This window comes from Strix aluco, chromosome 1 (genome assembly GCF_031877795.1).
Source record: "Strix aluco isolate bStrAlu1 chromosome 1, bStrAlu1.hap1, whole genome shotgun sequence".
Classification (NCBI taxonomy): domain Eukaryota; kingdom Metazoa; phylum Chordata; class Aves; order Strigiformes; family Strigidae; genus Strix; species Strix aluco.
The window spans coordinates 110,270,652-110,287,858 of record NC_133931.1 but is presented as its reverse complement, the minus strand read 5'-3'; the positions used below and the strand labels follow the sequence as shown (position 1 = coordinate 110,287,858).

At 46.3% G+C, this 17,207-nt stretch overlaps 1 protein-coding gene across 1 annotated transcript in view; it reads left to right on the top strand.

The window, feature by feature from the left end:
• Window positions 1-603: 603 nt before the first annotated feature.
• Window positions 604-17,207, top strand: part of ACVR2B (activin A receptor type 2B) — a 101,216-nt gene continuing 84,612 nt past the window's right edge. The window contains exons 1-2 of the mRNA XM_074831002.1: window positions 604-703; window positions 1,151-1,348. Of these exons, the coding sequence (XP_074687103.1) occupies window positions 1,297-1,348 (52 nt within the window). The 5' untranslated portion in view covers window positions 604-703; window positions 1,151-1,296. The remainder of the gene's footprint in view (window positions 704-1,150; window positions 1,349-17,207) is intronic.

The window sequence follows — 17,207 nt, the reverse complement described above, 5'->3', positions numbered from 1 at the left end:
AAGGAGGTTTTTTTCTACAAGGATACGGCTTATTCCTACCCCCGCGGAGGTCCGCGCTGCTCTCTCCCCTGGGAAGGTGGCGGGCGCGGGGGGTTCCCCCTTTCTCCGAGAGGCTTTCGCCCCGCACCCCTCCTTCCTCCACCTCTGTCCCTTCCCCACCCCCTGCCCCTATTGCCCCCCCGCCTCACCCCGGCTCTGTTCGCTGGAGGGGCAGGGGGGCGGCGCGGGCGGTGCGCGGCGCTCCGCGGGGCGCGGCCGTGACGGGCAGCGCCGCTCCCCACTCAGCGGCCGCGGAGCCCCCGCGCCGCTCCGCCCCCCTCCAGCCTCTTTGTATCAAACATCCGGGTTTCCCCCGCTGGCTCCGCTTTGGCTTCTCCCTTTTTTTAGAAGCCATTTTGGACGCTGTTCAGGTTTTTTTTTTTTTTTTTAATCATTAAAAAAAAAAACCCACAAAACAACAAACCTCCCCTTTCCCCCCCCCTTTTTTTTCCGCCCTTTTTTTTTTTTTTTTTTCCCCCCTCCCCTCCCCTGTACATGGCAACTCCCGACCCAGCCTCTGCTCCCGCCGCCCCCTCGCTCCGCGCCCCGCGCAGCCCGCGATGCCGCGGCGCGGCCCGCCGCCGCCGCCAGCCCCCCGCCGCCGCCGCTCCGCGCCCCCTCCGCGGGCTCTTGCCAGCCGCGCAGCAGCCGCCCTGGATGCGGGGTCGGTAACCTTGCAAAGTTTCGATGCCGCTCCCCCCCCCCCCCCCCCCGCCTCGCTGGGAGCGCGTCTGCATTGCACGGGGAAGCGGAGGGGGGGCGGTGGGGGTGTTGCGCGCCTTGCACACGGCTGCGCGTGCATTGCGCGGGGGGGGGGGGGGCGGGGGGGTGAGGGGTGTGCGCGCACGCGGGCGTGTGCGTGTGTGCTCGCCCCTGCTGCTGGGGGAGCCGGAGGGGCTGGGTTGGGAGGAGGAGGAGGAGGAGGGGGAGTCGGTGTGTGGTGCACGCCGCGCTCCCAGCACAAAAGCCCAGGGAAAGAAACTCTTGGAAAGCTCGGAGCAAACGCCGGGGCCAGGCAGGAGCAGGTCGAACCGTCCGGGGCTGTTCCTCTTCACTGGATACATTTTGCAACTGCGAAGGAATTAAACCCGATATTATTTTTTTTTTCCAGGATTTTTTTCTTCTTTTTTCTTTTTAAGAGAGAGAGAGGACAGAGCCTCGCTTTTCTCCCCTTCTTTCACTCTCTCGATCTTTTTATTTTTATTTTTGCTTCCCTTGGGGCTAGAGAGGCACACGAGGAAAAAAAAGTAAAGGAATATGACTGCTTCGTGGCTGACTTTCGCCTTGCTTTGTGGAACTTTCTGTGCAGGTAAGTGCATTTCTGCGTGTTTACCTCCCGCTCGGGCTTACGGTCGCCTCTCCAAATGCAGAATTGAATGGGCCGTGCAATTATTTGTAGCCACCCTCCAAAACAGAGCAGAGCAACCGGCGAGACTGCAAACTGGAGAATAACCCCACCGCTGCGATCTGCTTCATTTTCTTTATTATTACTAGTATTTGAGGGTTTTTTTTTGCTTTTCACCCCCCCCCCCCCCCCCCCCGCTTCAGTTTTCTCCCCGCTCGCAGGACAAGCCTTCCCGTGCTGCTTTTTGTTCCCTTCAGGCAGCCTGTGGGAATTAATGGCAATGTAAACACCGCGCGATATCGAGGAAACTTTACAAAAATAGGCATTTACTTCTGGGCGGGTGCTGCCGGAGTGGAGTGGGGCGAGAAGCCGGGGAGGTTGCGGGGTGGAGGGGGGAAGAAGTTGGGAGCAGCGGGAGAAGACCTGGGGGTTGCTCCGAAATGGTGCGGAGCTGCTCAGGTAGTGGCCATGTGTGCGCCCCGCTCCTGCTGGGCGGCGGTTGTGTAACCCGGGAGGGGGGGATGGAGGGGAGCCCCCCCCTCTCCGCACCGAGGGGGACCCCCCACGGGACGCCGCGGTCCCGTCGGGCTTTGCCTGTTAGCACGAAACGAGCCGTTTGGGGCTGCCTGGCGCTGCGGGGAGCTGGGAGAAAGTTGGGCAAAAGGGGGTGTGCGGGGCGGGGGGGGGGGGGTGTGCCTGGGGAAGCATCCCTCGGGAGGAGGCTTTTGTGGCGCGGGGGTGTTTGTTTTGTATGTTCTTCGTCCCATTTATTTTACAGAACTGGGCTGGCCCCCAAACTTCAGCTCCAGCCTGCGGGGTGCGCGTTTTGCCGAGGGACGCGGGGTGGAAGTTAGCCGAAAGCCCGGGCACGGCCGGGGGAGCAGGAAGGGGCACCCGGGCAGCGCTCCGGGGGGCGGGGGAGGCTCTCCATGGGGTCCCCCATCCCGCAGCCCTCGGGAGGCGGGAGGGGTCAGACCCCTTGTGCTTCCCCCACCCCCAGCACTGAAAACGCGGGGACGCTTGAAATCTCCATGCTCCCCACTTTCCCTCCTTGTTTCGATTTTTAAATTATTATTTTCGTATTCCTTTTTATTATTGCTGCCTATTCCCCAGGAGAAACCGGGGCGGCAGCAATTTTGCTCCTTCCCCCCTCCCCTTGCCTGGTCACCACGACCCCCCCTGATTTCCGCCCCCCCCCGGGGCTGAGCCTGCCGCCCCTCGCCCCGGCGCTGGGCAGTAACTTGTTACGTTACCTCCATTTCCCAGCCCGGGGCGGGGGGGTGGTGGCTGGGGGTGTCGAAGGGGGGGGGGGGCTGTTTGTGGCCGAGGGCTTCCCGGGGGCAGGGTGTGGGAGGCAGCGATGCTGCGGCCGTGCCCTTTCCCCGCTCCGCGATGGGCAGCCGGGGAGTTCCCGTCGGCTTTGCCATTGCGGCTTCATTGTATTGCAAGGCGGGGGGGGGGGGGGTTCCCCGCGTGTGTGTGTCCCTCCCCGCCCCGGGGAAGGGGCTGCCCGGCGGGGCCGGGGCAGGAGCGGGCGGCGGAGCCGGCCCCGGGGCGCTCCTGCAGCCGGGCTTCCTTTGTTCCGAGTGCCCATTAAATATGCACTGCCACCGCCTGCCTTGGGCATTATAAACAGTGCCATCGTCTAATTATTTTAAGTCACACCGAAAGTGTGTGCGTGTGGGGAGGCAGTAAAAAGGGAGCGGGCAATAAAAAATAAAAAAAAAAAAAAATTGATGGTGAGCAAAGCCAGCTTGGGGTTTTTTATCTGATCGCTGGGACACTTGTACGCAGCTTTGTTTCCATGTGTTAGGAAGGGGGTTGTGCGGGCTTGTATTTACATAGCAGTGCTGAGGGAGAGCAGGTATTTTGGAAGAAGCAGGCGGGGGGGGGTGTGTGCCATCAGTATTCGTGGTGCTCGGCGTTGCTATCATCACAACAGCTCTCTTGGCTGGAAAATTCTATTATGTGCATAAAGGAGATTTATGGGCAATGTATTTTCTTTCCATATATCTTGGAATCCTTTTATCTCGGGTGATTCAATAAAAGAGATGGCTTCCGGGGTATTTTTTTGTTTTTGTTTTGGGTATGGGATTGGGTTTTTGTTTGGTTTGGTTTTGGTTTTTAACCTGATCCTATGGCTGTGTGCATATAGTGGCAGAAATCTAAGTTGGAGGAGAAGAAAACATTGCTTTAAAAAAATTAACCCTGAAAGCTTCTTAAATGTATCATGTTATGAAAAGGATAATCTGATAGGGCATACCTATGCTGACTTTTTGTCCCTCCTGAAAATACAATAAAGAAACCCCAGAAAATGAATATAATTCTGCTTATTTGGAAAGGTCCTCTTGAATCATTAAATCGGTGCATTAGCAATTCTGTAAATCCCTCCCTCTATTTTAAAGCCTTTCTGCCTTTCTTGTGATATTTATGAGTATTTATCAACGTGATCTTCATTGTCCAGTTTTTCCCAAAGCTGTTAAGTCAAAAAAAAAAATGAAGAGAACAACCTCAAATACCCGAAGTTGCAATGTGTTGCTGGGATTCATAGCACCGGGCTTTGCTTGAAGTATGTCTTTTGTGTGTGTGCACGTTAGGACTGTGTGAAAGTGGTGGGCTTTTCGAAAATCGCTTGACCTCCATTGTTGATGCTTCTCATAGCTACCTTGGCTAGCTGTAACAAAGCAAGCACGGGCTGCTATTCTTTTTAGAAAAATAAAAATCTGTTATGCTTAATTTTTGGAATACTGAGGATTCATTGAGGAAAACATTATGTTCATTTTTAGCCCTTTGTTTGCAAATTTTCTGCAGCCCAAATGTTCAGAAATCATGTTTTAATCTATGAGCTTTAGAAAATACAGAAGGTGTAAAAGGATTTGTCTTGCAGAATGCATTGCTAATGCGTTTTCCCAAGCCATTACATTACTTTTATTTTGGTGCAAGTTTAAGTAATGTCATGCAGCAATGAACTGTGCTGCAAATGGTTCTGGTCTGTTCTTTCACTGTCTTGTATGTATCCTCTTGTGCTTGAGAAAAGGAATAAAACTGGCTTCATTAGCTTGCTAATTAAACACAATGAAGTGCATGGCCCAAGGTTAATGGCAATGGCCTTTAAAAACACAAAACTCTTGAACAGGTGTTTGGGATATTTTTTTTTTTTTTAATCTGTCATCAAATCTAGATAATTATACCACTGAGATAACCATTGTCACAGTTCTGTGGAGAAGAAAATGCTATGTTAAAGATGCGAGTGCGCAGTGTATTATTTTTAGTGGCATTATTTATAAACACCTCTCCAGGTCCTGCACAGCCTGTGGTTTAACTCCCCCCTTCTCCCCTCTCCATTTCAAAGTATCTTCTGCACCCTCCCTTTGGTGTAGGTTTTTGTGGCTCAGACAGGGTTAAAAATTCAGTATCCCTGGGCTGGAGTGAGAGTCTAACCTGAGCTTGGGTAGTTAGCTAAAGTGTATACACGCTGAAATTTCTGCCATTTCTTATGTCTTTGAGCAGCCCATCCAGGATGTAGTGCTCCTGCTCGCTTGATGAGATGGTAAGAAACAGCTAATTAAAGCAGAGGTCTCTTACTCCCCGTGTTCGAGCTGTCACCAGCCCGCTGTCCACTCTGGTCTCCATCAGCTAAAACACGCTTGTCAGGTTTTTTGTGCTTTATGTGACGCAACAGTTGTGGACCTCCCCTGCTGCCACTGAATAGATGGTAGAGAAGAAAGAAACAGGCCAGCCTCACTTTTTTCCTTCCTTTTTTTTTTGTTTGTTCTCTTCTCTCCTTCCCACCATTTTTCCCCCTTCCCCACCATGCACGCACTCCTTGCTTTGCAGATCAACCTGGAGGGTTTTCCAGATCTGGGAAGCGGGACTGGCACACAGGTTGCGATGGAAGAGGGGAGGAACATCGGTATTGGAACATCGGTAATGGGATGACAGAACCAGTCCAGGAATCCCACAGCTGTGATTTGCATTGTGCCTGTCCACGGGATGGGCTCCTCTGCAGAGGTGTTGTGGGTGTAAAAGGAACCAAGGGATGTTTGTCTTAATTTACCAAGAGCGAAGGAGGTGAATAGAAGAGATGGTTTGAGGCTGGGCACCCAGCAAAGGTGTATTTGTGTGCTTTGTCCACAATGGTGACTGTTCCTAGAAAGTCAAGACACCTTTAAAATAAAGGAATAGAAGTCAAAGTTACTCCACATTTGGGCCTTGTAGTGAAAGGTGCTTTGGCTGTCATATTTCAGGGCTTACTTTTAGAAGCATTTCTAAAAGTTAATACTAGTTGACCACGTGGAGCTGCGCTAGAATAGTCAGAATGAAATGGGGTTTTAGTAGCACTGCATCTTTCAAGCCCCATAAAATATAACGCCGTTCTACCAAACACACCCAGGACAGTTATTTTGAGCTTAATGTAGTAGCTGTAGAGTAAAAGTTGTGGAAGTGACTTGATAACCTGCTTGCTTCTGGCTGTGCGTGGCCAAGGCAGGGTAATTTGTAAGATGCCCCTTCCCTTCTCTAGGGTGCACTGCACGCAGTGTTGGTGGCATGGCCTCTCCTTACCGTGCCTCCCATCCCTCGCCTGGAAATCTGTGTATCCAGCCCCATCAGCCAGTGCTGAAGAAGCGTTGCTGTAATTTGGGAAGGGTGAAGGCAGGGGAGAGAACCTGGTTGAGTTCAGTGGTAATCGAGACTCAGGTGAAAGCCCTAGTGGGGTTTTACCCTCAGCTTTGGCAACCAAAGAACTGCTTATGCACTGAAAAAGTCTTGCGAAGGCAACTCTTAGGAAGCCAGGGTTGCTTGGTACCTGCTTCAGAGTTGGCTTTCTCTTGCTACTGGACTGAAGGAGTGGTGTCAAAAAGGCAGCAGTGTTTTCCATGTTCCTTGGTCAGCTGCAGGCAGCAATGCAGGCAGCGTGGTGCCGTGTCTTGGCACTACCGCAGTACCCCGGCTCCAGCGCTCTCACTGTAACAAAACATTGTGGGAAGTTGGGAAATGGGAACCACAGAGTGTAATCTCTGTTTTAAAGAGGTGTTGTCTTTCTCTTTTATCCCTCCTTGGCCTTTGATTTTAAAACTAGCAGGGGGGTGTGATTTTCTTGCCTGGCCAATAGCGCTGCCTGGTTCTGAATTATTCAGTGTAGCACTTGGCATTCTGCACCCTGTTCCCACTTAAGCTCTTTTTCGCCTGTTCCTTCATGTGGAGATTTTCACATCAGTGAAATTGGATGTGTTTGAGAGGTGTTTGTGGCCAAAGCATTCACCAGTATAAGTTCTCCTCTCCCCTGCCTTTCCCCTCCATTAACCACTGAGGATCAACTAATGTCTAATCTCATCTCTTCATTATTACTTCATTCTGAAATAATTTTCTATCTCTTTAGTCATTTGTTCCTTTAAGGTATATTAAAAAAATATACATCACCCCCCCATCTTACTTGTAAGTTTTCTTGGAGCTACTGAAGTCAAAGGGGCAGAGAAGTAAATTAAAGATAAACCAGTTTGCATTCTGCAGACCCAGCACATTTTATGTTTAGATTTGAATATAACCATTGGTCTGTTTCACCAATTTCATGTTCTTTTCTCTCTGTCATCTTCCTCCTTTACTATGGTATAGCTTCAATTCAAACTAAAAGTTAAGAGCAGCAATTGTCAGTGTACACTGTAAAATAGTAATACGCTTCCCTCTAGCACACAAGTGCCTCTTATTTTGCCAGTATTTGAGTCTTGTTGCTCTGATTATGTTATTGCATGTGGCATTGGTCCATCATGCTACTTAAGAAAAAAAAAATGTTACTTATGTCTGGGTGCCTTGAAAAATACTGCTCATCTTTTGCAAAGTGCTGTTTGTGCAGAGAGAAGGTCCCTGCCCCAAAAGTACTGAGCAGAGGGGCCAAGCATGAAAAAATGTTACTGTCTGCAAGTGCTCCCTGCTGCATCGTGAAGTGGCTCACCCAAGGTCACACCAAATATTTTGTACCTATACTGAAAAAAATAAGCTGCATGAGGAAACGTTTCTGTATTGGGTAAAATCAGGCTTTAACCTGTGTGCTCTGGCCATCCTGTGTGATTTTTTTTTTTTTTTTTTTCTTTCCTTTTGGTGACTTTGTTTGGAGGTGGTTGGTGTGTTTTCACTCTAGAGAAGATCCTTTCCTCTTAGGTTGGGTTGCCCACAGGCAGGGGCCAGCTCATGCATATAGTTATGTAAATTAAAACATAAAAGAAACACAGCGGAAGGATCCAGCCTGTTTGTGCTCTGCTGGAGGAAGATGCGAATTACCCATTTCTCATTAATAATTCTGCAATTTCCAGCTTGGTGTGCCATTTCATTGCAGATTCGGTTTCAGATTTTAGGGGAACTCTGTGGGCAGGAGGTTGCTCGGAGGAGGGTGTGGGACTGGGTCTTAGCAGGCGGCAGCCTGGACCTGAAGCACCATTTTTTGACACACTGATGGGTTTGGTAAGCAGAGGGGTATTAAGAAGCTGAAATGAGCCTGTAAAAATGTTTGTACAAGAGCTGTTAGAAATAAAACTGGTATCTATGGATGTTTGCATCTTATTCCTATAGTCCATAATTTATGGGATGTAACAAAAGTTTACGAGGTATTCCCACCTCTGCTATGGCAGGAGGGACTTCTCTAAGATCTTGGGACTCAGTGGCAGGGCAGGAGTGTTGATCCCCATCTTCTTGGGTCCACACCTGGTGCTCTGACCACCACATTATCCTTTTTTATCCACTTGGAGTTAAATTTGCTGGGAAAAATACAATGTTTTGATAATTTTGTGAAACCAGAGGTATCATTTTGTTTTCTTTCTCCTATCTCAGTCTCATACTAATAGATCCATGTATGAGTTCCTCCTCTTTAAATAAGAGTGAAGCATGTTTATGAAAGATGCAGTGCTTTACAGTCACAACTGCATTAATTTTCATCTAAGTGGATACTTGTGCAAATTAAGATATGGATTTTGAACTTGACTTTTCATGTCTAATATGTACCCTTGTGTGACGACAAAAGAAGAAAAAGGGGCTCATGGGAGCAATGGGGGTACATTAATCCTCCTCCACTAAAGATGGAAATGGAGTGTATTGCTGTCAGTTTTATAGAGAAATAAACAAAAACTGGTAGAGATGAGTGTGTCTCTGGCACTTTCCAGACCAATCCCAAATCCCAGGCTTGTGCTGAATGAGCTCCAAGCCATGGCAAAGGTTGTCATTTTAAAAAGTCCATGGTAGCTGACACTGCCCTGTAATGTCATAAGTACTGTGACTGTCTCTACCCTTTTATTTTTTTCTTTATTTAAAGCTTTCCCCATTATAGAACTTGTCTTCTAACTGGTAGCAGAAGTTTAAATTTTCTATGTGGTGCCTGTAGTGCTAATGTAATGCTTCTTCCTAATTTATTGCTCCAAGGTGCGGGATTATAAGCCTTTGAGTGGATGAGAGGGATAAAGTTAGCTCCATTTGTGCCTGATCTATCAAATGGTCAATCTAGTCAGCTAACCCTTCTTTCCTCCAACATTATCTATTTAAAACATCTTGTGTAATGTGTGCAACTTTTAAAATTTGACTTTTAGGAATATTTTGCTTATACGTGATTTACCTCTGCAGACAGTTTTGAATTCCTGGGGAGGGAGGGATGCAACTGTGGGTCTGAAGTGAAGAAGTGTTCAATCAAGCTCTGTCTCCTCTTTGTGACTTTTTAAAAGCATTTCATAAAATGGGGGTATTTTTAAGCCCTTTTAGCACTGTTCTCACATTTTGCAGTCTCTGGCTTGCTTCTGCAGAGTGGTAGCTGTTGCTGCAGTTTAGCTGAGCTGTCTGCAAACTCCCCTCTCCAGTCACCCTATTTGCCATCAATACTTTCTTTTTCTGGGAAAGGAGGGCATTTAAGCTTTGCACAGTTGATATTCAGGCCTTTCTCTGAGGCAGCAAGCTGAGCTTTATTGTAAGGAGACTATGGTACTGGTCTTGGAAGAGCCTGTGAGCTTCATAGGCACTCAGGTATATGTAGGCATTTGCTTTGCTTCAGACCTGTATGCTACTGCATGGATTTGCAGAAGTCCCTGTACTCAACAAAGGGAAACTGCAGTTGACTTGAGATGCAGCTGCTCAGCAAAGTGCAGGTTTGTGGTTATCTTGGTGGTAACCTTGTCCTGGCAAGTTCACTCTTGGGACAACCGAGACATGGCAGTACAACCTGTGGATGCATGGCTCACTTGTTTCTCCAAGTCTTTATTTTTCTTTCTCCTGTATAACAATTGAAATGCAGCAGGATTTATATTGCTGCTGTAGTTCCTGAGAGTAATTAATGGGTTAATGCTAATTCCCCTATATATGTGCAGGCTGAGAAATTCAGTTGTCCTTGGGTTTTCATGGTGGGGAGTATCCAGTTACAGCTTGGTGGCTATTGGGTAGCTCTCGGGTGCACAAAAGTTTGAACTCGGAATCCCTTGCTTTCACATGCACCCGCAACTTATCAGGCACTTTTATTTTTATAGGAAAGTCTCTGCTAAAGCACATGCCTATGCCTGGAACAAGGGATTTTCTCGAATACCTATTGCAGTTGCACTGGATAACACTCATCTGCTTGGCTCCTAAAAAGCAAGTTTGAGGTGGTGGCGATAGGTAACTGTTGCTGACATACCTGAAGCAGTTCCCGGCTGTGAAATTTCTGATAAAGCTTAGCACAATCCGAAGGAGAAGAGGAGGGTGATGGTACATTTGATGCTTGGCACTGACTGACCAGGATGTCGACTCTGGCTGCCGGCAGGCATGGTGTGGGGTTGTGAGTGCCCAACTCTGGTGATACTACCAGAGCCATAGCATCTGTAGCTGAAATGCTGTGTGTGGACCCTGGGGTGGGGATGCTCTCATGGGGTGCTCTCTGCCACAGAGCCACATCATCCATGCTCCTTGGCTTTTTTTGAAATATTTCAAAGACAAACGCTCTTTTAAAAAAAACAAACCAACAAACCAAAACACAAAAACCCCAATAAACCAAAGCTCGCGGAGATGAACGCTTTTATCTGATTGCTGCTGTTTTACTGCCTCACTGTTACAACAGACCTTAGTTCCTTTGTCAGGCTCCTGGAGCAACTTTTTAAAGTGAAAGTGTGAAGCAGGAGCCTGTAGAAAGGGCGGGCTTGGCATGCTTAGTTATAGCAAGAAATTCCTGTGTAGATTTAAATCACCTTTTAGAGTCTTTGAAGCAACATGGTGGCCCTCCGTTCTCAATTTTCAGGCTTCTTTACACAGGCGATAAAGAAAAGCAAAGCCTGATGGAGCATTTCTGATGAGCATGCTTGCTGTTGCTGGGCAGTTCCCCTCGTGGGTGCAGCTTGGTGGCACAAAGCTCATTCAGCCTGAATTTTGAAGGTGATGGATGCCAAAAAAAAAAAAAAAAAGGAAACAAAAAAACCCAACCCCCCAACTGAACTTACCGTCCCTGCAAGTGCATGTCCCTGCGGCTGTCGCCTGGCTGAAGCCCTGGCACCATGCCTGTTTGCATCAGCAGGGAGTTTGGCCCTATGCGTCCGTTCCTGGGGGGGGTACTTTAACATTTATATTGTACCTGAGATAACCGGGGAAGTCTTTTACAGATAATTTTTATGGCTATAGATAATTTTCTGTTGATAGCTTCTGCTGTTGTCTAATGGGACAGAGTTAGTGCTGCTAAAAGCAAACAGGAGAAACCTCTTTTTTTTTATTGGTAATAGAATTTCCTTTCCCATGCAATCCTGTACAGATCGGCTATTTATTATGTAAATAACAGCTAAAAGAAGCCCTTCCAAGGTAACTGTAAGCCCCAAAGGTAAATGAGATCACTCCTGCCCTGTTAGATAAGTGAGATGCAAGTGTATCTGGCTGTGTAACTGTGTCTATAGGCTCCTTCTCAATGAATTGCTGATGAAAGAAGAAACCTCGAGCGAGGGACGCACCGTTCTTGCAGCCTGCGCTTGAGAATCGCCCCGTTGATGTCCCCGATGCTTTTTGTGCATGGAAATGATTTCGAACCAGCTAATGTGCAAAACTTTGAAGTGCGGTACGACAAGATAAAGTCGGCTAAAAATAGGTCTGACTATGAAAGCCAGGCGAAAACTGGGAGAGGGGGGAGCTGAGGGTTGTTTTACAGGCATTGTTGATAGAGTTTCAGGGTCCCGAGAAGGGAAGATGAATGTCTTTCTGTTATAGTAACAGCTGCTCTCTGTCCATCGGGATCTAGTGTTTGCTGATCCAACTCATAATAATTAAACAAAAGAGTTATTTCATAGCAGCCTTGGTGGAGGGTTTGTGTTGGAATTTTATCTTTCTCCATTTAGACTTTTCTTCATCTATTAAAGAAAAATACAAAGTTAACCTCTCACCTGGACTGTGTGTTGCCTCTTGTCATACACAGCAAATTACTACTGTGAGGAAGTTAGCTTTTAACTGGGCATTCAGAGTTATATTTATGAAAAAAAATTTCAAACTTTCACTAATGCGCACTTATCCTTAAAGAGCTCTTCAGGGTTTTTGTTTAAATCCCTGAGCAGTTGGGTGACTTTGAGGGATTGTTAGTATCTCCCTAGTGTGGCCATGTAATGTGACATGCAGATTTCTTTTCTTCTTTCCCCTTATTTTTCAGGGAAGTCTCCCCCCCCCCCCCCCCCCCCCCATTTTGAGACCCAATGGCTAGTGTGAACAAGCGAACAGCTTCAGAGGAGTCCCAGATGCAAAGTGTAGCAGAGTTTCAGGAATGGATCTACATCGTGGGACTTCATTCCAATGTAGCTAATTCTGCAAAACCCTCTGGTATGGGTCAGTCTTAGAGGAGTCACAGAGGTCCAGAGCAAGGCAAAACTTAGTTACTTGGTACCTTCTTGTGTATTCAGCCACAATTTTTCATACAATTTGGGGTTGCATCTGTACTCCAGAATAAAACAGTCCCTGGCCAAGTGGTATGGTGTGGCATGGCATGACACGACTGGTTCCACGTGCTTCGATTCTCCTCCGACCCGAGCAGGATGGGCACATTTGAGCCCTGTCCCTGTCCTGTCCCATCCCTTGGGCATGGGTTGGGAGAAGCACCGTCCAGAGCCGTGTCAACAGTTCCTCCTCTTTGCACATCTCTCCTGTCATTTTCTGTCGCCGGGCTCTGTCCCTGCGGAGGGTTTCCAGAAGATTGCATTTAGAAATAACTGGTTTGCAACTATTTTTCATGTCATTGGCACAGCTTTTTTTTTTAAAAAAAATATGCCGAAGCTGCCATTCCTTGAAGATCACAGTTTGAATTTATTCAGTGCTGAAGCACCACAAGAAGCAACCTTAAGCCCAGGGCTCCTATTGCAGGATCCTTTCCCAGGTCTTAATGGGATACATGCCTCCATGTAGCTGCCTTTTGAACCCTGTCTGTTAATTTATTACCATTTACCCTTCTCTGAAGGAGAATAGGCCCAGTTGGATGGTGAGGTTAAAACCTGAGCTGTGCTATGTTTATATTAATAATTTCCACTGGTGAAATATGGATCTGAGACTTTCCTCATTCATTTAAACCTCATAGTTAATAGGCAGTAGTGGAAATGTACCATGTACATGATTATTGCAGTGACCTGATTTCACATGCATTTCTGATCTAACGTCTGTTTAAAAAAAAAATTATATATAAAATTGATTTTGGGAGCCCTGGGAAGGAGAAGGAAACCATTTATTTCAACCCCCAAATTCCTTTGAGCTGTAGAAACATTGTCAAAGTAATTGTAGCCTTTTCAATTTTTTTCTGTGTAGATTTCTTTCTGTGTAGTCTCAGAAAAACTGTGCTCTGTTGATGGATGTCACTGTTTTTTTACTTGTGACAAATATCTCCCAAGGTATTGTTTGAGTGATGTAAAATTGGTTCATGTGTAAAATTCCAGTTTTTCATGAATACTTTATCATGGATATGTGTATGCCAGCTTCTTCTGGATTAAGGTGTTATACCTTTGGTGGTTTGCTGCGGGATATCATCTTAATCATTTTTGCTGTAATTTAATCATCTTAATTAAAACTGCATTGCATTGTGGAAAGTAATTTGGGTCTGGAGAGCAGTGGGTTTTGTATTTGTAATTTTTTTTTTTTTGGTCTTGTTAGAAGATGGTAATGGTCTTGGCAAGATTCTGCTAAAAATTAGCACAGTGTACAAAAACTCATGTTGCCAAGTTAGTACAGTATTTCTCCAGCTAATTGTGGCCTTGAAGGGTATAATATAAAAGGTCATCTTTGTTAGTGAACTGCAGGCTTCTCCTGCGAGACAGAAATCCATGTCCTTATCAAGGATGAAATCTTGGCTCCTTGGTTACACAATTGAGCTTTGCTATAATTTGGACATCATTAGGCTCTTTATTAAAGCAGCAGAACACTCTAATCAATCTTGGTGCTTTGCTTTCTTAAACGTACTTCTGTAGGTGAATTTGTGTTACGGCTTCCCTTTCTTTTCCTCCTTCACAAACCCTGCAAAGGGGAATAGTCTGAAGATGAGGTGAGATGAAAAGTTGCTTGTTTCCCCTTTTTGGGGTGTTCTTTACCCAGGAAGTTCCCATAAGTGGCAGTGGTTTTGAGAGCTGGGATGTTTGACGTCATCGTCATCTTGTGTTGAGAAGAACCAGGAGGAGACCATTCTGGAAAGAGCAGCCACTCATTTTGGTTTGTGATGTTAAAGTTAAAAAATACACAAAACTTCATAAAACCAAAATTTAATTTTAAAAGTGGTTCGCATTGCTTTTCTTTTTGTTTAAATCCAAACAAAAAGGTTTAATTTTTGGGGGGGTGGGAACCCCAACCCAAACCAGAACTTTCTGTGGCACACGGTCCTGGGGCAGAATTGTGGGAGAAAGGGAGTTTTGTGCTTTTGCCCCTTTTTTGTGGTCTGGGTCTTGTTTTCATTATGGTTTTAGCACTCCCAGGGATGTATTTTTGTGACTTTGACTTCTGCATCATAAAATATAGTTGGTGCTTACCATCTCTTTGTTTGATTGCTGTTTCTTTAACCAGCAGGATTTTTCTAGTTGGATAGACAAATGGATATTTCCTGTTTACTGGACAGTTAGATCTGATTTTGCACAGCTATGAAAGTTAGACCCATGCTTTAGCAGAGCTTCCTTTGCAAGGTTTTGGAGACTATATTTTGGTGCCTTTCATCACCTATATTTGGGTGGATAATGTCCTGGAAGTGCCTGTGTCCTTGAGACACTGGTGTTGGAAATGTTTGCAGAGGCAGGAACCAGCAGTATCAGATCATCTCTTACAAAGGACTGTCTTCTGCAATATCCCTGCCAACTTCACTTTCATACATCTTGAAGAGGGTAATCCAAGAGTACCACCCCAGTGGGATGTGGAAGTGCTGTTATTTGCATGCACAGATGAGGACCGAAGAAGGGAGATACGGTCTATGGGAGCCATGCTCAGACCCCTGGTGGTGTTTGGGCAAGTTAAAAGTGTGTGGTCACTGATCCCCAAAGACAGGGGTTTGTAAGTGGACCTCTAGATCATCTCAGTGTTCCCATGCTGGGAAGTAGATACCTACAGTTGTTGTTATTTTGATAATATACCATATAGATGACTTCACCTCAAGCAGAGATTCTGTGACAAATGTGTAACTTCGCAGTCGGTGTATGTGCTGTGGTTCTGCTCAGAGTAACATGTTATGCCTTTAAAAATAATTAAAAACTGGAAAAGAGACTGTGTTGTGCTTGCGGATGAAGGAAGCTCTGTCCAAGGACTTTTGGCATCCGGCAACTTCTTTTCAGGAGTCCTGCGTTCCCTTGAATCTGCTTACCAAGGGCTCCCAACCTCATGCTGGTACCACCATTAGCGGCTCCTTGCTGCATGTGTGCAGGCCAGAGTGCTTGGTGGCACTTGAAATGGGTTATGCACCACCTCATTTACAACCCCCTGGCTGATACTTCCCCAGTTTCTAACAGATACATGTGCTCTTCAGGAGCAATCCCCAGGTTTTGCTGGTTTGTGCAAAAACTCGCTCTTTGAGCAATTATGAGAACGGAATGTTTCTACTCTGAAAGGGTGAGCTTTCTTGGGCTGCAAGTTTTTAATGAAAGCTTTAGGTTATGAATGTGTCATCATCTCATTACTGTTCCTTACCGCTTGGCGTCCTGTTAGTCTATGCTAGTTTAACTGTCTCCAGCCTGAATTGAGTGCTGCTTTCAGTATTTATAAACTCTACAACTGTTAAAACAAACCAAGCCTCCAGTTGCAGGAATGGCAGCAAGGTTGAAGACAAGGAGTTGTCTCTAAGGAATATAGTCTGTTATATGTTGGGTATAAATCAACCTCTGACTTGTGGGTGTTGGGAGGAAAATTTCCTTGGGGACTTGTAATCCAGAATCAGCCTCCCATAAATCTGCTTGGATCTTCTCCTGAAGTGTGTGGCGGTACTGGAGAGCTGATTGTGGATGTAGACCGTGGACCTGGGAGTATGAAATACTACTGCTCCTTCTCTTCCATCACCATGCTGGACGGACAGGTCTGAGGAACAGATTATTTTCAGTATGTTAGAAGTGATAAGTTCATTGTCCTGTTCTCTCCCTCCCTTTCTCTCCCTCCCTCCCTTCCTCCCAGTAAAGCCTGCAGACTTTGCTTTAGATATTGGGAATTGAAAGCAAACCACAACAAATATAGCTGCATTGGTTTTATTTACTTTCTGGGGTTTCAGGTGTGAGAACGCACGTTGGTTGCATTTTTGTGCTTTTTGTATTTCCTTTCCCATTCCTTGAGGGCTGCAAAATATTTTTCTTTAAATGGAAGGTGATGTTTAACATCTACTAAACGTCTCTGAGGGATGAGTTTGTAGCAGACAGAAATCCAGGTCTTGACTGGGTAGCAAGAAATCCTGGGAAGTGAGAACAGGACAGGAACTGAGGCTGCCATATCTGCGAGGACACGTTGGCTATTGCCAGCTGGACATGATGGTGTGTGAAATTTGTCATTGCACGCTTTCTTCAAACAAACTTTTTGTCTTTTTGTGGTGTTACCCAGATGCTTGCAGCTCTCTTAGTGCTGCAGGTTAAGGTACTGCTTGAAGGATGGGTTATGTGAGCAGCTCTGGTCCTTCAGGGGCTTTCCGTGAAAAGCAGAATATGATTGATGTCCCTGAGCTCTTTGTAGTAGGTGAAATCTTCTCCAGAAAGGTAAACCATTCTTTACAGCAGCTCTAAAATGTCATCCCCACACTACCCTAGCACACCACCAGTGGTTAGGGCAGCTTTATTCTCTTCAGTTGCCTGGTGGGTTCACTAGCCTCCAGATCCAGGAGGCTGCAGGATCAGGCACCTCCTATAAGATGTGGGACTTGTTCATACGTAATGTTGGTCACCTCCTCTTCATCGCTGCATCCATCCTGGTTTGCACACTGCTCAGATGTGGTATTTACGGGGGGTTTCTCCTAATGTGAAACATGGCCAGTAGCAAGTGATATATGGGCTCGGTTTGTGGGTTTTTTAACCTTTTTCTTTTATCACTTCTCATGCAACTTGCCTACTTTTCTTCTGGCCTCTTTTTTTTTTTTTTCTTTTTTCCGGTTGTGCTCTCTCCACCTTTCTTTCTCTTTAGAAGAAATAGTCTGTTCCAACTTCAGTAAATGTTTTTTCACTTGTCAGAACAAAAGCAGGTGAACCTGGTGAGTTTTTTGTTCGTGTGTGTGCAGGGAATGTGTCAGGGTGTTTTTACGGGCACTGCTGTGGAGCTTGTCAGCAGCGGCTGGGCCAGGAAAGCCAGGCTCCTTTGTAGATTACATATCTTCACAGATTTTTATCTTCAGTTTGCAGGGAAGGTTAGCCTGAAGTCAGTCTTGACAGTT